The 25,073-nt window shown below is 41.6% G+C and overlaps 1 protein-coding gene across 1 annotated transcript; it reads left to right on the top strand.

Annotated features, from left to right (window-relative positions):
• The first annotated feature begins 23,980 nt into the window (after window positions 1-23,980).
• On the top strand, window positions 23,981-24,499 carry LOC148023544 (uncharacterized). The gene has a single exon (XM_087695414.1). It carries the CDS (start codon window positions 23,981-23,983, stop codon window positions 24,497-24,499), a length of 519 nt encoding a protein of 172 aa, XP_087551540.1.
• Window positions 24,500-25,073: the final 574 nt, after the last annotated feature.

Genomic DNA, 25,073 nt, shown 5'->3' on the forward strand with positions numbered 1-25,073 from the left:
TCACTCTCCTTGTAACCTTCTCCTTGGCTACAACCTCCTCAAGGTTGTGGATACTATGGAATTTTAGTTGATTATAAGCAAGATTTTCTAAGCTGATGTCGTATTGCGTCCTCTCCTCCTCCGTGAAAGGGAGTTGGTGAGCACGATCTTGTTGCGACATCTTTTGTTCTTGTCATGAACCATGATTCCCATTAGTGCTTTCAAAATAATTATTTGCTGAAAAGAAAGACTTCATGTTTGTTGAATGAAAATATTTAAGCTCCAAAATAAACTTTCCTTTTAGAATTTTCACCCTTTGTTTCAAAATTTTTGTGACATTTTTTCTCAATCACAAGTTAACATGTTTCTTTCCTTTTTGCGTTTAAGTGTAGAATAAGGTTCTCACAGCGATGTGTTTTTTCTTATGTGTTTATGCGTTTGCTTGATTTTGATTGGTTTCTGATTTGACTCACCTTACCCCCTCCCCTTTCGGATTTGAGAAGAATCCTTCATACGATTGAAGGTTAGCGGGCCAAGGGCATTCAACGTACGGGTCGAGTGTTTGCTTTGGCGCATGAGCCAAGAATAGAAATCTGGATTGTACTCCAACTGAGCTTCGCAGTCTAGATCGAAGGGTCAGTTGCCTACGTGTGTGATGTAAGTAATGACATCCATTAGGAAGTTGCTAGAATCTACATGGCTAGCAATATGTAACTCTTCCTCGATCAGGAGGCGATCAAGGTAAGGGTGTTCTTTGATGTGCTCTTCCATGGGTCATACTCCGATGTCTTGATTGCACATCGTTGCTCAATGTTGGTCATTATTTGGCATCCTTTGAGTTCCCATTATAATCAAAGAGCGTACCAGTTCCGTAAGAACAAGGATTCGATTTCAGTAAGTTGTTTCAACTCCTCGATTTCTTGGTCAGTGATAGTAGAAGTAGCTCACTTATCGTATGACGTAATGAGATGCTGTTTGATGGCTTGCTCTCTAGATATCTCACTGTTGAGTAACTCTACAGTGCTGAGTGGGGTGGTTTGACGAATGCAAATCAAATGTGTCCCATGAATAAGGCATTGTACGAACTTTGGTTGCTAAGGGCTCTTGCAACAGGTCCAAGTCCAAGCGGTCATAGCTCAGAGCCACCAACATGAATGTGGCATCTAAGCATCTAAAGCAAGCAATCACGTCATCCCCTATGTCTTCAGTTAGATTTGTGGCCAGTGTCAAGAATGATTTCGGCTCATAGGAGGGTCTAAGGCCTGTGGATGGTTGGGGTTTGATAGAACTAGAGAGTTTGGTAGTAGATGGTTGCAGTTTCAGTTTTTCTTGAGATTGCGGTTGGGTCCCTTGCACAATGGATTGCTAATGGGGCGCTGCTACTTGTGGATGCAGCTTCTTAAGTCTTGGTAGAGTTACATGGTACTAGTTTGGGAGTAGCAAGCTGAGATTCAGGTTGATAGACTGGTGGATCTTCATGGGCATAATCAGTTGTGAGTCTATGGGCTTGGTGCCTCGAGGCTTATGCAGCTTTAGGCCTTGACATGTTGTATGGCTAGGTATGGCTAAGCGTGAGGGTGGAGTTTGATCAGTGCCTTTGGTTGTTTTAACCTTAGGGATCCATATCCATGCATTACTCTTATAATAGCCTTGCACTTGCAATAGGGTCTTAGGAACCCATCGCGGCTTGACCATAGCTTTGTCTTGGCCTCCTAGGTTTTGAGGTTGTGTTCTTAGCCTTGTGAAGGTGTGGCCGGTTGCTCCTTGGTGGCAGGCTCTAATGTTTAGGTACCCATATAAACTAGGGTTCACGGGCATTGGCTTTGGCCTTAGCGGATTGCTGGCGTAGAGGCTTGGCGGGTTGTAACAAGTCACAACCCCCCTTCTTAGACTTGGCTGCAGGTGTTTCTACTGATGGCTTTGCGGATCTCATAGGATTCATGAAGCCCTTGCTAAAAGATGCTACTATGTGGACATTGCCAATGGCTAGGTGGATACACTGTGACTCATAATTGACATTACAGTGAGCTTGCTTTTTAAAGGTTCGACCTACTAGCAACTCCATGCCTGCATCTTTAGTGTTTGGCAACACATAAAAGATCATTGGTATGCTCTCACACTCAATAGAAACTACAGCCTTGCACTTCCCTAGGAGTGCATATGATCAACCCCCATATGGGCTTAGTTTGGCGATCGTGGGCTATAATTGTGGTTTGCCAATGTGGGTCCAATGATCATGGGTTAAGACATTGAAGTCAGCTCCCTCATCGATCAAGGCGTTGAAAGTGCATGTTTGCTTAGCAATAACCGTGATGCAGAGGTAAGCAAGTGCTGCGGCTTCCTCATTTTCATCGTCAATCTCCATGATTGTGGCTACTCGTACCTCGATAGGGGGTTCTAACATTGGTGGTTCATGGAGAGGATGCGTGGGAGGGTAGTACTTCTTGATTTTTTTGACATTGAAGAAGTCTATGCCCTTGCCTTCTAGAGTCTTGAGTTCAACATTACCAATTCAACTGATGGCACAAACCTTGAAAGGCCCTAGACCTTTAAACTTCATTTTCTATTTATGCCCCTTAACAGAGTACAAGAGCACTAAGTCTCCCTGTTCAAAGTCGCGCTGCTTGACATGCTTGCCAAACTAGCTTTTGGGTCGTGCTTTCTTGCATATAAGTGCATGCATAGCTAGAAGTCGAGTTTTCGAGATGCGTTCGAGCTCAACTAGACGTTTCGTCCATGCCTCCTTTCCTTCCCATCATTTGTGAAGTGCGATCCTCAAGCTAGGAACAAAGAACACTACACGTAGAATTGCTTTAGTTCCATAGGTCAACCTAAAAGGCATCTTGCCTATAGCCATTTTATAGGCTGTGCTATAAGCCCACAAGATTGCCATCAACTTGTAATCCCAGTCACTGTGCAAAGCAGAGACTACCTTGGTAAAGACGTTTACTAGAATTTTATTTGTGGATTCTACCTAGCCATTTTCTTGAGGATAGTATAGCGAGGATTTCCGATGGATAATTAGAAAGGTGGATAGAAGATGCGCAATCACTTCATTGATGAAGTGTGTGCCCTGGTTGCTAGCCAGTTTGATGGGGCAATCAAAACGTGAGATTACCTGCTTCCATAGGAACTTGGCAATCATTCTAGCGTCATTCTTTCTCGTAGCTCTTGCTTCTACCCATTTCATTAGATAGTCAGTGGATACAATGATGTACTTGGCTTGCGAGTATTGTGCCATAGGACTAATGGGTCCTATGAAGTCAATTCCTCATTTTTCGAAGGGTTGTCATGCAATTATTGGGTTAGCTCCATCTGATCCTTGTGAATCAAGACCTTTGTCCTCTAACACTCATCACAGTGCTTAACGAATCGTGCTGCATTATGAAAAAGTGTGGGCTACCACAGTGAGACTGTAGCACCTTGCGAGCTATCATATCTCCGCTAAAGTGTCCTTCACAGATTTCATTGTGTGTCTCTGAGAGTGCATCATGCATCTCATTCTTGCATATGCATCTACGCAACAATCCATCTTGCCCTAGCCTATATACATGGCCTACTATCTACTGATAGGGTTGGATCTTGAGAATAAGTTGCCTAAGTCAGGCTTTCTCCATCGGTTGTTTAGGTAGTCCATACTCGAGCACTTGGACCTTGTCATTTTCCCAATATGGTGTCAAATCGACCTGAAATAAATCTCTCTCACTAGATAGGCTAAACAAGTGAGCGTCTGGCAACTCATTAGTAATGCCTTGTCCAATGGCCTCTCCCGTGGATGCGTGATATGTGGTCTGGCCATGTAGTGTTGCTTTCCCTTTTGTAAAACCACAAAGAAGGCGAATTCTAAAAGAAGAAGGAGCCATCGAGCTATGCGTCCTGTAGCACAAGGTTTGTTTACTAAATATAGCAATGCTTGATGGTCCATAAAGAAAGTGAAAGGCATGGCTAATAAATAATGCCGAAATTTCTTCACAGCAAATACCATGGCCAGACCTTCTCTTTCTGTCGTCGAGTAGTTCATCTCGGTCTTAGTGGGTTTTCTACTGGCAAAGCTCACTGGATAGCCGAGATTGTGTTGACCAAGTTGGCACAACACTACCTCCACAGCAAATTTCGAAGCATCAATATGCATGTGGAAGGTAATGGTCCAATTTGAGGCTTGTAGAATAGGTTCTGTGGTCAGAGCCTTTTTCAGTTTCTCATATACGCATTGGCATTCTTCAATCCATTTGAATATAATCAACAATTTGTACATAGGTCTAGCAATCAATGCATAATTCAGCACAAACCGCCAATAATACCCTGTATGACCTAAGAAGCATTGAACTCCCTTATAGTTGGTTGGGGGTGGAAGATAAAAAATGACCCTAACTTTCGAAAAGTCTCGGCAATGCCATTCTTCGACACCAGTTTCCCTAGGATGCATCCGTGCTTTACCTAGAACTGGCACTTTAAGGGATTCAAAGAGAGACAATATAGTGACACCGTTCAAAAATTGCTTGGAGTTTGTCTAAGTGTTCTCTCCAGGTCAAGTGAATACACAAGTCATCTACGAAGACTTCTAACTCTTTCCTAAGCATGTCTTTAAATATAGTGCACATAAGGCATTGAAAGGTGGCTAGAGCGTTAGTCAACTCGAAGGGCATGACTATGTAGGCAAAGACACCCCACTCAGTGGCAAATGTAGTCTTATGCCTATCGTCAGGATGCACCTTCACCTAATTGTATCCAGAGAAGCTGTCTAGAAAACTGTAGGCCTCTTTTCCTACCACTCTCTCGAGCATGTGCTCGATGTATGGCAATGGGTAGTTGTCCCTCTTAGTGGCATTGTTCACCTTCTTGTAATTGACACACACTCTAATCTTTCCGTTTTTCTTCATTACAATGACTATGGGTGATACCTAGTCTATGTGCTCAGTTTTGTAGATGAATCCCACTCTCATTAGCTTGTCAATCTCTTCCTTGGCCACATGAGTGTGTTTGGGATTCATAGGGTATGGTCGCTGCTTGATCAACATTGCGTCTGGCATCATGGGTATGTTATGAGTCACTACACTTGGATCTACCTCCTTAAGCTCTTCTAAGGACCAAGCGAATACGTCTATATACTCACACAAGAGAGCAACGAGACTTGTCTCCTCTTCCTCCATCAGGTCATCGGCAATAAAGACAAGTTGAGGTGTCTTCCATTTCTGGGCTAGGTTCACCTCATTGACTTTGGTAAGTTCCTCGATGGGTTCAATTGCTTGCCCTTAACGTTTGGCACCCAATAGGATCACTATCCTATCACCCTTCTTGAACTTTGTAAATCTCTTAGGAAAGTCCTGTGGTTTTCATTGTTCATCTGCTCGTGTGTCCTTAGGTTGTTTTTCTCTTTCTTCCTTTAACCATCTATGCCTCAGGTGGACGGGTAGGTCCCCCTTGATATGTCTAGTCTTGGATGGCCTAGGTATTTTGGGTTGCTCTCTCTGAACTCACAACTCAGAATCTAACTCCCCGTCTTTGCTAAAAGAGGTAGTCTCTCTTGGTGGTCCTTTAGCATAGGAGTGCATTCGAGACGCCATTGAAAGACTACAGAATGGCTGAGCCCAGGACCATGAAGGCTTAGTAGCAGAGCACCTAGCCCATGCCAGAGATGTACTTGCACCCCTTCTAGCCCACATGTTCAACAGAGCCTTATGTGAGGGCTTCCCTGCCAGCTGGTGGGCCGACACCATAATACCTATCCTGAAGGCTGGAGATCCCATGGCCCCCATGAACTACTGAACAATCATGGTTGGCCATGTACTAGCCAAGCTCTATGGATCCATCCTAGACCATGAGTTGAGCAAGTGGGCAGAGCAACACCAACATCGGGCGACTGAACAAGTAGGGTTCAGGAGGGGGTTACTCCACTCTTGACCATATCCTCACACTTAGATCCATTATAGAGGAGGGTAGGGCACATGGGAGGCGGGTATACTGCTACTTTGTGGACTTCCGCAAGGCCTTCAACACGGTACCATAAGCCAGGCTCATGTAGAGACTACAAAAACTAGAGGTCCCACCCAAAATGCGTTGGGGAATACTGGCACTATACGAATCAGTCAGACTGAGTCCGAACACCAAGGGGGCTATCAAAGGAGATAACTAGAACCATTGGAGTTAAACAAGGATGCCCACTCCCACCTACTTTATTTGGTCTCTACATTGATGAGATATCAGAGTACATGAATAGATTGGGAGGGGAGGGATCTAGCCTAGGAGGGATACTAATACCCATCTTACTATATTGATGAGATATCAGAGTACATGGATAGATTGGGAGGGGAGGGATCTAGCCTAGGAGGGATACTAATACCCATCGTACTATATGCGGAGGGATCTAGCCTAGGAGGGAATACTAATACCCATCTTACTATATTGATGAGATATCAGAGTACATGGATGGATTGGGAGGGGAGGGATCTAGCCTAGGAGGGATACTAATACCCATCTTACTATATGCGGACGACATAGTTTTCATCTCCAGCATGCCCGAAGGGCTACAGGGCCAATTGGAGGCACTATGGGTCTTCTGCCAAGATAAAGACCTCGCCGTGAACCTAGGGAAGACCAAGGTCATGGTGTTCAACACTTCAACCCAATGGATTCGATGGTCAGTACCCCCCTTCACATACGGCGGGGAGACGTGGAAGTGGTCCAAAGATAGTCTATCTGGGGATTACATTTTCAAGACCGAGATTCACTTTGAGAAAGGCAGTAGAAAATAGATTGACATGAGGCTATTTAGCCCTTGAATCCATGGAGAACCAATGCACCCACATACAATTCTAGGAGCCATTTCACTCGCTCTACGGCATCTAGACTTGTGTACCAAGTCCAACCCTTGTCACCTAAGCAAAGCCTGAATGCTTGAGAGCGCCGAGTCAAGTCGGTGAGACCATTGGCCTCGCAAACCTGCTCAAACTACTCTATGAAGTTGTATGGATCGTCATGGGGCTAGTACTTATCAAGTTGCTTAGCAACAATTGGTATCTTAGACTAGCTATTGGAGCCTTGGTTTACCCCTAACCTTGCTAGTAGTGATGTCACTAATGTTTCAGCGCTTTGCTATGCTATTGTGTTGTCTAGCAATCGCTTCATGAGAAGCTCACTCAGCGTCAAGTCTCCTTCTAGCACTCTCTCATGGTCAGTTTGATTCCTGCTTGCTAGGTTCAGCACTCACTTTATCTCTCACATCTCTGCGTTCTGCCTGAGGCTCCTAGTTTGCTGGTCTTGATTGTATTCCACTATGCTTTGCAGTGCTTTGTGGGCTAGCTTCCTTTCCTCCTCCTCTAGGTTAGCTATGATGACTTCTGTCATTCTACCACAGTGCTCATACCGAGTGTGAGAATCATAGATGTTCACCAACTGCTCGATTGCTTCTGGGAAAACTCCCAAGTCAAGTTCCTCGTTATGCTTGCAGTTTGAGCTTTCTTCCAACATGGTTGCATTCTTATGCTCCACCAAGCCATCAATAAGGTTAACACACCGGGTAGATCCATGTCTCTATTGTTGTTTGCTTGGTCCTATGCTGGTGGGCTCCGATTGTCCGTCTATATCTTGGGATCTTCTCCTATAGTGGGTTCCTTCAAGTTCTTTTATCTGAGTGAGCTCATTAATTATTGCATACAATCCTCAAATTACCTCCACTCAGTGTGTGTGTGTTCTTTTCTATGCACTTGTGCTCAATCAAGCTTTCAGTTGTTCTGACGTGTACTTCAGGTGGTGGAAATCAAGGTGAGTGCAAAGAACAAGTGTCTAAGCGGCTTACGCACTCTCATTTTGTCTGAGGCCTAATAGGCTTGTTCAATCAATTTCTGGTCATCTTGATAGGTTTTAGGGTTTCTTGATGTGTCATCTTACTCGTTTTAGGTTCGTTTAAGGGTCTATGACTCCACTGATTGTTGTTAAGGCACTGACTTTCTCAACAACCTACTCAAGCTGCTAAGCAATTGCGTCTTGCAAATTCGCCTATTCCTTGCGCCAGAATCAAGTTTTGGGCGTCGGGATGGCTCACAAAGGTTTGCACGGTTGAAATCTAGCTGGGTATGGTGCAAATTTTCAAAAATTTTGCAAAAATTTGACTTGGCCCAAATCATCCAAATTGCAAGGGCCGAGTGGTGGACTCGGACGCAGGCCGATGGGCCAAGGGGGGCTGAATAGGAACAGTGGCCAAATTTGCGGCTTGAACGGCCGAGTGGATGTGGCCGAGTCAAAAAGGGCCGAGTGGAAATAGCCGAGTTGGTTTGGGCCAAATCAAGTTGGCCGAGGGCCGAACAAATCCAAATAGGGCCAAATGGTACATTTGGACAGGCCGAGGCGCGAGGAACGAGGGCCGGATTTAAAGGTGTTGGTTGAGTTGTCCGTTCGGACAGGCCAAATTGGCCAAATTCAAGAGGACGGAGGGCTAATTCTGGGACTCGGCCCATAACTAAGCCACTCGGACGGGCCAAGTTGGCGTGCGACGACAGAAGCATCGATGATGATTTCGTTAAATCCAGTGATCCAAGCAATCACAAGGTACACAATCTTCTAGATCACAACAAGGACATAGGAGGAAGGGTTTGATCTACCTGACGCATGCAAAGAACTCCCCGATGGCAAGATCGAATCAAATCACCAATGGAAGCTCTCTCTCTCTCTCTCAATCTTAGGGTGAAAAATGAGCTCTTCTATGGTCTTCTAGCCCTTAAACCCGTTCCTGGGCAAGGTCTTGCTATCCCCAATCACTCACTTGCCAACATTAATAATTTCAAACACTCATTTTTTCCTGTTTACCACAATTTGTTCCATGTTTTGCCCTGTTTTATAGCAGCAAACCCTACACTTTTCCAATCCAATTTCTTAATCCTAACCTACGCTAAATGCAACAAGAATCAAAAGCAAATAACTGAAATAATTTCCCCTTCTTTTCCAATCATCAAACAACCAAAATAATCAAAATACTTGTATCGAAGATCAAAAAATCTAAACTTGCTACCTATCTCAAGCTCCTTTTCTTCGATGCTCAATATGAGAAGCGCAAGTGCTCAAGCTTGAATCCGTTGGTCCCGACAATGGAACCAAAATGTAGAGGGAGCTCACACTCAACTGCCAAGACCCACAGACTGCTTATTGTTTCAAGCGTTTCTGGTGAGCTCTAATGGCTATCTCTCACCTAGCCGACGCGCCTTCAAACCTACAAGCGTAGTGAGCTTACCTCGATGCCAAAATGAGTTGCCTCCTCCCTTGCACACACTGGTAGCTCCATGATCCTAAATGCTAGCTCAAGCATCTTCAAGCCTCCTCCATCGAGCTCCATCCACCATAGCTACGCATGCATGAGAAAAGAGAAGAGAAGAGAAGAGAAGAAGAGAAGAGGATATGGTGAAGAGCTTCACCCTCTTGATCCCTCACTCCCACACACTCACTCCCTCACACTCTCACACTCCCTCTCTCAAGAGCACGCACACAAGCAAGGTGAAGAGAAGAAGAGAGGACTCTTGTTAGCTACACACCAAAGAATGAGCTTCCATTCACTTTTTGAACTTTATATACAAGCCCTAAAATCCCATGGGCATCCATCCCTTTTTACATGACCGGCCGTTGTAGCAAGGTCATTTTTCCTATTTTCTTCTTCTTTCCTCATGCCTTAAGCCTACACCCTTCTATTCTTTTAAAAATGGCATAGGAGGGAGCATGACACTCTTTTACAAGAGTTTTTAAAGTTTTTTGAGGTGCATTCCATTTAAAATTGCACTTTTTGCCTCAGCTTAGCTTTAGGGGCTGCCTCTGCGCCTTTTCTCTTTTTCTGTTCTTTTTCCGCTCTTTGCTTCATATTTTCACCATCTCGAATTGAGGTTAATAGCATATTGCTTTTTGATTAGAATTATTTTCTTTGCATTTGCTGAAAGGGCATATCCTCCACAAAACCTGATCAACACCTTGAGTGCAAAAACGGGGAGCCTTGCATTGTCCAGAGAATATTCAGCCTTGCATTGTCCAGAGAATATTCATTGTGAGAAATTATAATCTATAATAGCAAAGTCATTTATTCATATCAATACACAATCTTTCTCTATAATACATTGCTAAAAAATGTGTTTGCATGTATGTACATTTGTATGATCCAATTTGCCAATGTATTATGAGAGAGCTATATCTTTTTTGTGGCTTGTTGTCTTGGAGCTACTCATAAGCCGATGTCCTTGAGCGCCTTGCTTGCATAAGAAAGTCAGCGCTATCAACTAGCACTTGCTTGCAAATATGCATTCTTAGAAAAGAACCTAGAAACCATTATAGACCAAGAATAAGAAGAACAAATAAACTAAATACCCACTGATTTTCATGGCTTTCAAGAAAATGCAATGTTCACAAAGGGATTGTGCCACTCTTGGATTCTTGTGGTCATGGTGTTTCATGTTGTCCCATGTTCACTATGCTGAGCCTTTTCATTATTGCCTATCTTTCCTCTTCAATATGCTATTGCTACTATTTGTAGGCCTGGGCCTCTGCTTCAAGCTTTTGAGAATCTGCTCACCCAATGTCCATTTTTCATCTTCAACCATTGCATTAGAAGGTGCAGATTTACATTGTCCACTGGCCACCTTGAGTCACCTCACTAAACTGGGATAACGCAGTGAGACTGTAATCCTTATAGATGTCTAGTGAACTCATAATGTTGGCCAATAATACATAATCCTGGTCATCCGACATCGTAAATGTAAGTAGGCAAAAGATAGGCATGCCTCCTTCCTTGGCATATGAATCAAGCGGTAGTGCATCCTCTAGGTTGGCAAGGATAGTAACTAGTGATCTATCAAAACTTTTCCTTTGCTCAATAGCCTCTACATGAAAGGCTACAATCTCCTCTGTCTCTTCAACCTCTCTATTAGTAATAGCAAGTTGTATCCTATCACCAGTGTGTATTGCTTATTATGAAGTACCTTGCAAATTGTTCCCATTCGGTAGTAGGAGATGCAAGTAGCAAAGGAACAAAAAAGAAGAATGTAGTAGATGGCACCTCTTTGAGTGTATTGGGTATTCTTCTATGCCTTTGTGTGTATTAGGAAGTAATTTATCCAGTTCCTTGGCTAACTTTCTCTTAGTGATTTTGTTGGTCGTGAAGTTATTGGGGTGAACATATTCCTTTACATTAACGGTCACTATGCTAAATGATATGATTCTTTGATATTTATCCATTTTCTTAGCCAATATATTTCCAAGGAGCCCAACACTTTCTCAATAGGAAGTGGAAACTTGAGTATGTGTGACAACTCGAGAGCACAAGAGTGAGCACGAGCATTATAGAAGAACATATATAGCTTTTCATCTGAGGTCTCCTCCACGTCATCCTCAAACACTATCTCAAGCTTCCTATTTCTTGTGTCCAATAGAAAATGCAAAAGTAGAAAATTATTAATTATCCAAGCCAAGAAAACTTATTTAAAACAAGCTTCCCTTGGCTTGGTGGTGAACCATGTGACCCATATGGTGTTCAATGCACATGAGGGTCAAAATCAAGCAATGTAGAAGCTCTTAAGCCTAGGAAGAAGCCTCCTTTTCTTGGTGGCAATCTATACTATGTTCAAGTACACATGAGGGTCAACACCAACTGACGCCCTTTGCCCACCATCCTAATGAGGGGCTTCCCTCACCTGTGGTGACCCATATGGCATTCAATGTAGATGAGGGTCAAAAACAAGTGATGTGGGAGCTCTCAAGCCTAGGGAGAATCCTCCTTTGTGTGTTTGTGATCTATATTGCATTCAAGCACAAAAGAGAGTCAACACCAAGTGATACTCTTTGCCCACTACCCTAATGAGGGGCCTCCCTTGCTCAGTGATGATCCATATGGCATTCAATGCACACAAGGGTCAAACCTAAGCAATGTGGGAGCTCTTAAACCTAAGGAGAATCCTCCTTTGCTTGGTGGTGACCCATACTACACTCAAGTACCAAGGAGGGTCAACACTAAGCAATGCTCTTTGTCCATTGACCCAATGAGGGGCCTCCCTTACTCAATGGTGACCCATATGGCATTCAATATATATGAGGGTAAAAAACAAGCAATGTGGTAGCTCTTAAGCCTAAGGAGAAGCCTCCTTTTCTTGGTGGTTACCCATATTTTGCTCAAGTGCTAGGGATGGTTAGCGACACTCTTTTCCCACTGACCCAGTGAGGGGCCTCCCTCGCTCTCAATGCTGATCCATATAGCATTTAGTGCACACAAGGGTCAAAACCAAGCAATGTGAGAGATCTCTTAAGCCTAGGGAGAAGCATCATTTTCTTGGTGGTGATCCATATTGTGCTCAACTGCTAAGGACTGTCAACACCAAGTGACACTCTTTGTCCATCGACCTAGTGAGGGCCCTTTGTTGGTGGTATCCCATACTATATTTAGTGCACACAAGGGTCAAAACCAAGCAATGTTGAATCAATCAAGACTAGGGAGAATCCTCCTTTTCTTGGTAGTGACCCATACTACATTTAAGCGCCAAGGAGGATGAACACCAATCAAGACTAGGGAGAATCCTCCTTTTCTTGGTAGTGACCCACACTACATTCAAGTACACACGATAGTTAACACCAAGTGGTATGGGGGCCCTTAAGCTTGGGAAGAAGCCTCCCTTACTTGGCAATGACCCGTGTTGCATTCAAGTGCACATGAGGGTCAACATCAAGTGATGTGGTTGTCTTTTGTCCTAGTGAGCCACCATCCCTCACTTGGTGGCAACCCATGTGATGTTCAATGCAAGGGGCTGGGTCAAAACCAAGTGACCTGTGTAGCATTAGTGAATGAGGTTCCCACTAACCCTTTATATTATGTGCATTCAAGGCCTATTAGAAAATACCCTTATGTGTGAATACTCTATATCATGTGCGTTCAAGGCCTATGGGGACTTTGAAGCTAATAGAGAACAATAAAATGACTCATCACTTTGTGCAGGTGCCTCTCAGTTGGGCACTCACAGAATTATAAATAGCACAAAGTTAGAAGTATCCCACACTTGTTGCATTGTCAAATGGCACCCTCTATCAAAATATTGTGTCCATTGCTAGATGGGTTGGTTCCTTGATCTACCATGTTGAGGGAGCAAGGGCAATCAAGCAAGCTTGAAGCATGAGCAAGATGAGAGCAGATGCACCAGATGTAAGAGAGCACACGTGATCAAAGAAGGTCAAGAAAGCACAAGTGTAAGGCACACCCTAAACCATAATTTGTTCACACATATACGCTCAAGGGTCCGTCTTTAAATGATAGATCCATAATGATAGGGGTACCCCTTTTTATGATTCTAATTTCTATCTCCCTTTTTCTCAATGGTGATGGTGGGCAACAACACTATCTCCCACGAGGATCAATGGTCCAAATTGATCCATGGAGAGTGAAGATCAATGGCTTGAATATACATGGCTATTCTCTGCCTACAATACTTTATTGTTTTTTTTTGGTTAAAATCCTAAAACTAAGTACATGTCTCGTCGGTGCCCTGCATCATGTCCCGGTGGGGACCCATCTAACAAAAAGATTTAAAAACATTCTTGTTAATGTAAAACTACTTAGTACTCGATGCCCACACCCTTAACAAGTTAATGCAAAATACTCAATCCTCATGTCATAAACCAGTTATTGCAATAGCTCCTCCAAACTGGATTGTAAACACATTTTGCAGACTTCTTACTCTCGTCTTCACTTGGTCCTTTGCTCTACCTCTTACCTAGCCAACCATCTATTAAACCCTCATATTGAGCCTGCCCCTAGAAGGAGCATATCTCTGACCCATTTGCACCGAGAATCCTTCAACAAATAAAGAGATTCTAGCACCACAATGACAATTTTTTCATGACCTATTTGTTAGTAAGGCTATGTTTTATTTCCAAAAAACATCATTGAGCACTACATATTACCTTTTTTTTTTTCCCCATGGAGATGGTCCTCACACCAAGGTTTTGCTTTGGTGGATGGTCTTTTAGGGTCACCACACTGAGTGATCTGTGGTGGAAACCCATTTGCAACAACTACCTCCCTCGCTTGGTGGTGGCCCTCATTCCTTGTTATTGACTTCATGGTAGCCTCACTAAGTAACCATTGCCAATGAAAGCCTCCCAACCCATGTTTAGGAGAATCCTTCCTCGCTCGATGGTGGCCCATGTTTCATACCTTCAAGGTCACCACCAAGCTACTATGGGTGGCCACCCTCCATGAGGGGAAGCCTCTATGGCTTGGTGGTGGCCCTCACCCCATGTAGTTGTCTCTCAGGGTCACCACCAAGCAGTGAGTGGCTACCCATTGCCAAGGAATGCCTCCATCAATTGGTGGTGACCCTCATATCATGTTATAATATTTAAGAGTCGCCACCAAATAGTGTGTGGCTACCCATTGCGAGGGGAAGCCTATATCACTTGGTGGTTATTGTCTTTGAGATTCAACACTGAAGCGGTGTGTAGTTCATAAGTGTAAGGCAGTAGCCTCTGTAGCTTGGTAGTGACTCTCTTTGGTCTTTGGTTTAGGCCTGATGCCTCCATCTCACTCAAAGCTTATAAGATACCAAGCTCACTGCACAATGCTTGGAAAGTATGTAGGATAGAAAATTGCATGTAGCATACAATACTACACTTGCACTTCCAAAGGTTGGTTCATGAAATCTGTGAGGAATGGGGAATTGACATGAGATGGAGTGTATATGCAATTCTCTCTTCAAGATATTGTAGAGGACTTCCTCATGGAGTTTTTTTAGGACTCATATTTTCTCATAGCCCATGCTCACAAGGTGATGGTCATGCCTAGAGATTTCCATAGCTTGCACCATTTGCGCCATGCATTGGTCAAGGATGACTACAGAAGGTGGGGCTCGACCTAGAGAGGCTCTGCTTGGAGAGGCTTGGACTGAAGGGGCTTGTCCTGGAGGGGCTTGTCCTAGAGGGGCTTGGCCTGAAGGGGCTTGTCCTAGAGGGGCTTGGCCTTAAGGGGCTCATCCTTGGGGGATGACCTAAAGGGGCTCATCCTTGGGGTACTTGATCTAATTGGGCTCAACTTGGAGGGGATTGACCACTTGAAGTGGCTCATCCTTGGGGCGCTCGACATGGAGAGGATCATCTTGGAGGGGCTTATTATGGAGGGTGTTGAGGACTCAGGGTGGTAGGCTTGGGGCTGTTGTGGACCTAGAGGGGCTCAGCATGATGGGACTTTGCTTGGAGGGGCTTTTCATGGAAGGCCACGGCCTTGACCTAGAGGGGCTTGTCTTTGAGGGGCTCATCTTGGAGGGGCATGGTCTTGTCCTAGAGGGGCATGTCCTTGAGAGGCTCATCGGCCTAGAGGGGCTCGTCCTCCTTGAGAGGCTCATCTTGGAGGGCCTCAAGGGTTGAGACCTAGAGGGACTTGGAGTTATGGGGCTTGTTCTAGGGGGATCGAGGGGTGGGATCTAGAGGGGCTTGGGGTGGTGGGGCTTATCATGGAGGGGATTACTATGATGGGAATCAAGGTGGTGGGGAAAGGCCTAGAGGCACTCGGGAAAATTGTCTGTTATATCTTAGTGTTTACCTTTATTTTGTGGAAAATACTTATATTTACAATTGTGAAAAGGCTTATTTATTTTGATTATGGTTGGGCTGATTGAAGTGGGTATTGTGTGCAGTGAAACCCACACAAGGGTCACCACCAAGGAAAGGCGGCCCTCCCTAGGCTACAAAGGGCCCCCACTTTGCTTGATGTTAACCCCCGTGTGCATTGAATGCCATATGGGCCGCCATTGAGCAAGAGAGCCACCTCCTTGGGACAACGGCCCCCCATATCATTGGGTTGTTATACTCCAAGTTTAAGTTGCTCAAATTTGGTGCCATTCTTAATAACAATTAGCTCTAATGAGATTTGCTCATGGCCCAAAGTAGACCAGTACACACTGATATGAGAGATTACTTAAATGAGGCACAAGAAACCTACATTTGTGAACTTATTTATGATGTACAAAAAGTGCCTAGATGCCATAGAAAGGTATTGTGGGACTACCAAATTCGGCACTCGAAAGTACCAAGACCATCCATAATGGTACAATGAGATCGACAATAATGGTACTAAGAAAGTACAAAAAACTACCAATTTTGGTACCGTGGGACAGAGAAAACCACTAGTAAAGATAGTCCTAGACAAAAGTATAGAATGATTCTAGAATAACAAATAAGTGTTGAGAGCTAGGGAATGTGCTATCCAAATGCTAATTATGATGCTTAAACTTCACCCTATTCTACTTTATATCTACTGTTGAGTAGTTGTATCTCTTTATAGAAGTGAGGATAGCTTCATTTTGTGATTGTTGAGTATAGATAGACTTCTTAGGTGATGATAACATGCATCTTTCTTTCACAGATCAAGCCTTGATGTTAGGTAAATCTCCTTAAATCTTGCAAGTAGACTAGGGTAAAAATTAAAAGAACCCCATGATTTTTGGTTTGTAGATAGGTGGGCAAATGTTTGGCTACATCTCAACTACATCCCTAGAACCAAGAAAGATACATTTCATAGACTTAGGATCTAGCTTATTGTGCTTATCCTTGGAAACATGACAGAAAGCCTTAGAAACAAAGATATGCAAATGAGCATATGATGGAGGTTTTCTAGACCATGCCTCCTCTGCAACTTGATAGTTAGAGAAGTGTATGGGGATCAATTAATCAAATGCATGGTAATAGTAACTATCTCAATCCAAAAGTGTTGTGGCAATATTGCCTAGCAAAGCATACTACAAACTTTCTTTGAAATTGTCTTATTTATGTGCTCAGCTATACCATTCTAGGATGGGGTGGACGGGTTGGTCAATTGACATTTAATACCCCTCTTATCACAATACTTCTCAAAGGCTTTAGATACATACTTACTCCCCTTTGTCCCCTGTATCTAGACTACTTCTCAACAAAAGCAAGCCAATGATGAAAGGTAGCCAAAGCCTTTCGATTTCTACTTTATGGGACATGCCTACACCATATGTAAGTAATCATCAATGAAAGTAATGCAATAGTTCACACCACCTAATGACTTGCAAGGCATAGGCCGACAAACATCAAAATGAATAAAAGCTAGAGGCTCACCCATGCACGTAATACTAGACTTCTTATGTGAGTTACAAGTAGGCCTACTATAAAGGCAATGATCACAATAATCAAAACACTTATAGTCAAGGAGTGGAAGATACTTCAAACGAGTAATCATTTTCATTCCCTTTAATGACATGTGCCCAAGGTGGTAATGATGCCATAACAATATATGTAATATGGAAACCACTGTCAAAACATGATCAATAGACCCAGATACAAGGGGTAAAGAGTTCTAGACTTGGCATCTCGTGCCAAGACAAGACTCTCATGAGTAAGTTTCCATGAGGAATCACCAAAAGATACAACATAACCTACATCATCCAAGTATCCAGCCAAAAGTAGGCTTTTGGTCAAAGCTGAAACATAGGATACATTATGCAAAGTAAACACACTACTTGAAGAAAACTACAACTAGATATCTCCAACACCAACAATATCCAATACCATAGGTCATTACCCAATCTGACAAATCCTGTCATACTACAATAGGAGTGGAACTACTCTCAATGAGGAGTGACATGAATTAAATCCCATGAGTCAACCATCCAACATTGAGCATAAGTAGACAAGGCATCACTCAACTACAAAGCATTAAGAGAAGAAGCTACAAGTATATAGTCATCATCAGAATCAATCTACACAACATTAAATATTGACACTAGATTTGCTAGGGATAATGCTACAATCATTATTCTTTTTCTACACTTTATCCTTTCTCTTTTTTTTTTTTTTGCACTTGCAGTTACGCATTTTATAGCAATGTGGCTGAATATGACCCCACTTTCCATGATAGTACAAGTCAATGTGGACTTATGGCCATAGGACTTGTTGCAAGATTATCAATGTGACTAAGAACTTGGCTTCTTAGAGTCTCTCACAGGGTGGTCATTACCACTCCTACCATTATTACCTTTGATGTCAAAGCATGAGAGCTACAAGAAGCATCAATGTTCTTTGTATTAGCCTCTTCATTCAAGAGTGCATCCTTTACATCCTGTAATTTCAGCCCATCAATAGACATATTTGTAGATATAGTAGCACAAATTGTGACCCATGACTTAGGCAATGTAACCAACAAGAAAAAGGGAGAAATATTGTCCTTAAATTCAATTTCTTGTGAAGAAAAATGACCAAAAATAGAATGAAACTCATTCAACTGGGTAGAGATGGAGGTCGCCTCCTTCATACAAAGTTCTATGAGTTGCTTCAGCCAATACATTTGAGAGATAAGGCTCTACTTATCCTAGACATTGCAAATCTTATCCTATAACTCCCATATAGTCTGCCTATCAAAGACAATATTATAGTAGACCTACTTAGAGAGTGACAAAATGATTATAGATTTACATAACTCATCCAGTTCAAACCAATCCTCTGCATCAAAGTGTTTGAGCTTTACACCCTCATGTTTCAATATCTCAGTTTGAAATTTTTGTACTATAACTTGCCAGATTTGTGCCTTCCAATAGCTGTAGTTTATGCCATCCAATTTCTCAATGTTAAAGATAACATTGTCATTTGACCTAATGCAAGAGATGAAAGCACAATCCAGGATGACAAATAGGCTGCTATAAATGACAGCAAAACAATCTCAAAATCACAACCAAATCAAGGTCTAAGGAAAAGAAACTGCTAAAAGGATGAGCTATCCACTAATTGTAATCAAGTAACTATCAAATCTAGGTAACTTCCCTCATATAGAATGCATAAAATTGAAATGATTGGATATTGTAATGAACTATAGTAATATACCAATAACCAAGTGTGAGCAACCAAGAAAGAAAGACTAGGTGCAATTGACACTAAAGGCTATCAGAAACTGTAGTGTGTCAATAACCATACATGCGGTAGACATTATGCATATAGGAGATCTCATGGTAAAGAGAGGAGAGCTGCCAAATGCATAACCCACAAAGCAAAGCTCAATACATAATCCAAAAGTATATAAATATCACTTACAACACATTGACAGATATAAGTGTTGGGTCCAAATTAAGTTATCAAATGAGCCTGTTGTAGGGTAACTTCATCCAATACATATCAAGAGAGCATGTACATGAAGTAAGTGTCCCACAATCTTGTTGAAAGTAAGCTCCAGCTTAACTATATAAATCCAAAGCTCTATATAACATCCAAAGTAGTGCAGGTAACTCCCACTAGAACAAAATCGAATGCAATGAGTAATGCAAGCTCAAAACAGCAAGTACATGACATCCGAGTATCTAAGATACATGAAGCATAAGTTGGGAGCATAAAACCTAATAGATTCTTCAACCTCATAACTACATAAACCACTAAAGTAACCGAGGCATATAATCACAACCAAAATCAATGTAACGGAGCCCAACTCTCAACTCAAAAGCATGTCATAGCATATCAAGAAATCTACATAACAATTGAAGTAGTGGTATATCCATTGAGCATCCCATAAAGTATCAATAAGCATCAAGCATAAGCTTTTCACTTATAAATGCTTGATGTCTTGTTATTATAGTATTGAAACGTCATTGAAATTTAGGCTATTTCAAGCTTAAATAAGTCCCCACAACATAAACATACCATCCATGCACCAAAATAGGATCCCTGAAGCATCTCACATGCATTATGGAATTTATTGTTTGCTGTCCAAATCAAAGTTGTTCTATTTTGTGTAAAATAGAGAGAAAACTTGCATAGAATCAACTATGTGAGGCCCAAATCTGTAGCTCTCATCGTGTTCTTTGATTCTAGCTATAAGACACCTAAATTTGATCATGTATGCAAAAGTTATGGTCCAAATGTTATCAAGTTGCCATAGCTATCTGCCACCACCACTTCTAGAATATGCTCTATATCCACTCAAAATGAATAAAATGGCTATTCCTCAACTCAATAAGCACTCAACAAGGCCCAACTAAGCCTTTGGAAGCTCTCAACAAGGGTGGAGCAAGTTGAAATAAGCTAGAAGAAGGACAAACTCAATGCATACCTCGAGAGGAAGAAACAATGGCTACAATGAAACCTTAAGTTGAAGCTTCGAATTCAAGCTGAAGAAAAGGATAAATACGCTCCTTGAATGATTGGGTCTGATACTAATTGAAAGGTAGAACCAGAGAGAGAGAGAGAGAGAGAGAGAGAGAGAGAGAGAGAGAGAGAGAGAGAGAGAGAGACCATATGTGGAAAATCCAACAATCACAATATGTGATTGGCCTTCCCTTATTCAAATATCACTGATGAAAGAATAAAAAATAAAGTAACAATGATGGGTGCCTGCTACTTGTAGTGTACATATGTGTAGATATTGTCAATGTAATGAATACACTAGTGGTTAGGCATAATCGCCTTTATCCCCAACAAGGAATGGCAATAAGTCGAGTCTGTTATTAATGTTATGCATGGTTTGATTAGAGAAGAAATATACAAAGATAGCAGAAAAACATAGCTCATAGAGAATTGGATTTTTTAATGGCTATTCTTATATTATCCCTATGCAGCATGGCCAACGGGGAGCAATATCATTTCTTCCTTTGCCATATTTTACAAGCCTTGAGTGGTCTTTGCCACAAATGTAAAATGTCTTCTGAGTTACAGAGAGGATTAAAATCTAATATCTCAAATAGGCTATGCAAGATTACTTCGTTTCTATTTTTTAATATGTTTATTGATTTTTTTTTCAATATTAAGATAAGAATATCAAAGGCCATGCTATCAAACAAGAGGCTGGCATATGATCATGTCTTGCAATTTGTCAATGAGGGGTGGGATACTAGAATAGAAGGTAAGATCATTTATAAGATAGATCAAGACTTTGTTGCTTGCAAATACATGCCTACTAGCCAAATTTTCATCCTTAGATTTTATTCCAATAGATGGCATTATGTTCGTAGCATTTGGATCAAAATCTTGAGGATTTTAGCAAAGATCATGTAGTGGATCTTGATGTTCGGCACAATAAGGACATTATTATAATACTAGAGGTCAGATCATCATGTATACTACATCAACTGAGGATGGATTCACTGAATGAATATATCAAATCACCATGTTTTTTCGTATTCCAAATTAGTAACAAATGGATAAGTTTATACATCAAGATATATATAGCATATTTATATTTACTTCCACATCTTAAAGATCAAACATCTATGTTTTTTTGTAAATATTAAAGAAGAGAGAGAAAAATATACATTGCAAGGATATTAAAGAAAATATCTCTTTAATTTCAATATAAATATAAGTTTAGATATTGCAACAAATTTGTATTTGTTTTTTTCATGATTTAATACATAAGGCCTTACAATACAATATGCAAAAGCTATTTCTTTTTGTGAGAAACATCTTTTTAAAGAGTTTTTTGCCTTTCTTTAATGCTTTTGTTACCTTAGGTGTTGAGGGCATCTCTCTTTCCTTCTCTGCATCCACACTCTAAGTGCCCTCCTAATCTCCTTATTTTTTGTATATATATAAAAACATGCTCACTATTGTGAAAATCCTTGAAAAATTGTCACATATTTGAAAGAAAAGATTGTTATTTTGCAATGGACTATCTTTTGAGTGAAACTCTATCCACGTTACCTTTATAAATGCGTCATCATTAAGATAAATAAACTTAACCAATCTTCTAGTGTTTGCAATTACCCTCTAACCACAAGAATGGCTATCATCTTAATGAGAGCTCTATAGCCAACAACATAAATCAAATTTATGTAAATTATGTATAGCTGTTTATGAATCAACTATCTCGATATATTTTGATAAAAAACTTACCACAACTTGCCTATGCTCCATTTGTGCAAGTAGATCAAAAGGCATGGGGGGCTCTTTTTGTAGTACTTCAATCAAACTTTTTGTACCTATTTATAAAAAATAGTTAAATTTAGAGTACTTACAATAAATAAAAGTTAAAATAATCAAGGATCCTTGGATTAGTCACCTTAGCTCTGGATATTGAGGGGGAGAATTTCTAAGATATCTCCATAGCCTTACATTCATACATTGATCAGATTGTGGAATATGAAAAGAAGGGGTTGCCCATAGAACAAGAGTTCTTAGAGGTCCAAACTTAGCATTGAGGAAATGGGTATGAAGAAACATTGAAGCCTCCATCAGAGGATAAGTCAAATAATTGAATAAATCTTTATCAGAATAGTCTTCTTGAAGATGATGAAAAGTCAAAGGTATGAAGATATTTTCAAGTTCTTCATATGGTTAATACTAGAGTTTTATTGTGCTTAATGAATAAGTGAATTTAAGATTTTCATCTATTGACTAATTGAAATTAGTTCCAAAATTTTGGTGAAGAAGGAAGAAGCCATAATGGTTTTATACTACATGTCTTATTATAGTGGGTCTAGAGTTGGATACTTTGGAGTTCTTAGCTCCTATTTACTCTCCCATATAAGAGATACAAAATATTTGAAGCTTCTCGTAAGCTATAGAAAGTAAGACTTTTTTTAATGCAGAGACCTTTTTGAGTGGGATGAAACCAAACATTAAGGGAAATATGGACTCAAAAAGGGCCTTGTAAGAAATGGATTAAGGGAGGATTACCTTTTCTAAATGTGGCATCAAGGTGGACCAAGATGTCATAATGATTATATGAATGGTATTGAGGCAAAATCGGGGGTGGTTTTATTTAAAAGAGAAAAAAGGGAACCACTGAAATGCACTTTAGATTTATTTTTTATGTTTCAACATGTGAGTCACCCTTGGTCTAGTGGTAGGGACATGGGGCTATAAGTACAAGCCCAAGGGTTTAGTTCCCCACACTAGTGGGCTGATTTTTTAGGCCTTGGAGTGGATCCACTGCCACATATCATGTGTTGGTTCATCCCAAAAAAAGGAAACTGTCTAAAATGAGCTTTTTAATTGAAGGAGTCTTATTTTTTATTTAACTTTTGAATTTTTCTTCCATCATCTTTACATGTGGCAACACATGAACTCATCTCGAGAAGTGAGGATAAATAAAAAATAAAAATAAATCTTCTTTTTTACAATGCCTCTCAACTTTTGAGGAAAACCATCAATGGTGGACCAAGGGAGGAAAGTAAGTGCATAGAATATGTGTACCACCCCCTCTCACATTAGTCCATCTCAAATCTCCGTCGCTTAAAAAAGATATTAACTCCTAATCTAAAAAGCCCTTTTTTAGTCTATATTTTTCATAATGATTCCTTTGCAAATAGAATCAAATTGAAGGATCTTAAAGAGTCAAGGGTTTCTTGAAACCCATCTTTTACTTCTCTTTGTTTAGTTTGTAACTATTCTAAAAATAACCGCTTTGCATAAGAGTTTAGATATCTCTCTTTTCTTTTTTGGTAACCATTTGTATGGTTTTTGCCAAAGATGATGTATTACATTATGTGGCTATGCCTTTGTTTAGTTTGTAACTATTCTAAAAATAACTTCTTTGCATAAAAGTTCAGATATCCCTCTCTTTTTTTTTGGGTAACCATTTGTATGGTTTTTGCCAAAGATGATGTATTATATGATGTGACTATGTCTTTAAGCTTAAATTTGTGCCAAATCTATATGTATAACCTTTGAAAGAACTCCAATAAACTATTTTATTTGACTCTTCAAAGCAAGCATCTATCGATTTAGAAATACATTACTTACAACCGGAACCACGGTTGGATTGCTAGTGATGCCCTCGCTCGAGGCTCCGTTGCTTGTTGAGGGATTGCCATCTATGCATAACATTTTCCTCTTGGGGCCATGATCTTCTTCTCATTTAAACACGACTCGCACAAGACTTCAACGGCCACTTGCTCGAGACGAGGGAAATTAGGAAAAATTGGCTTGTGGCGGGTTAGGGGTTGAACTTAGGGAAAAGGAAAAGAGAGAATGTGTGTGGCCACCCTCTAAGGAGGGGGAAAGGGAGGAAGAACCTTCTCTCTCTCTCTCTCTCTCTCTCTCTCTCTCAAACATGAAGGAAGAATTAGATGGGAATAAGGAGGGGTGGATTGAGGTAGTGAAGAAGAACATTAAGAAGGAGGTCCAGGAAGAAAATAAAAAGGAGGAGGTAGTCCGGGTTCAGGAGACCTTAGAGGAGGAGAGGCTCAGGAATGCGCGTAGATTGAACGTGCGTATTACCGGGCTCCCTGAAGGGGCCTCTCCGGAGGAGGACGCACGCGGGCTATGCACCCGACTAGGGTACACGAGCATGCCCTTTACTCAAGCGTGGCGTGTAGGACGAGATACTACCAGGGTCAGAGCTCTGATATTACATATGAGCACACCGGAGGACAGAGCCGCTTTCTTTCGGAAGCGGATTTCGCTCCGAGGGATGACTGGGGCTCCCATCTTCATGGATGAGGACCTGACTCAGATGCAGATTACACACAGACGAGCATGCATGCCACAGATACTCCAAGCACGTAGAGAAGGCCATAAGGCCTTCTATCGAGATGGTCGGATTTTTATAGATGGACGCCCCACCAAATAGGGGGGTGTGGCCTATGAGACGAGGCAGAGGACTGTACAGGAGACCCCGATACGTGTGGCAGTTTGGAACTGCAATGGCTCTCTATGGTCACGACCGGACAGACTTGAGGAGATTTTACCCGACCATGATGTTATATGCCTCACAGAGACACATGAGAGCCCAAAGAGAGGGCTCCCACGCATTACAGGATTTGAGTGGGTATCTGCATACCGGGCTACTACTAGGCATAGCACATCTAGGGGCTCAGGAGGGGTGGCAGTTCTATTTCATCAGGGGATACAGAGACATATCCAGTTAGTGAGACGAGATGAGGAGGCCACTTACATATGGATCAGAGTGCAGATATCAAATGAGAGATGGATCTATATGGCAGTATGCTACTTTTCACCACGAGGGTCCAGATATGCTACTATGCAGGGTGATATTCAGGCAAGAGATTCCCCCTCCCCTTATTCACAGCTCTCAGAGGACATTATTCTGTATTCTAGTTTGGGTGAGGTCTTCCTTATGGGGGACTTCAACGGGCGCACACAGAGCCGACAGTGTGAGAGTTTTGATATGGAGCAGCCAAGGA

This window comes from Lygodium microphyllum, chromosome 16 (genome assembly GCF_053477565.2).
Source record: "Lygodium microphyllum isolate KBCC chromosome 16, Lygodium_microphyllum_v1.1.10, whole genome shotgun sequence".
NCBI classification, from domain to species: Eukaryota; Viridiplantae; Streptophyta; class Polypodiopsida; order Schizaeales; family Lygodiaceae; genus Lygodium; species Lygodium microphyllum.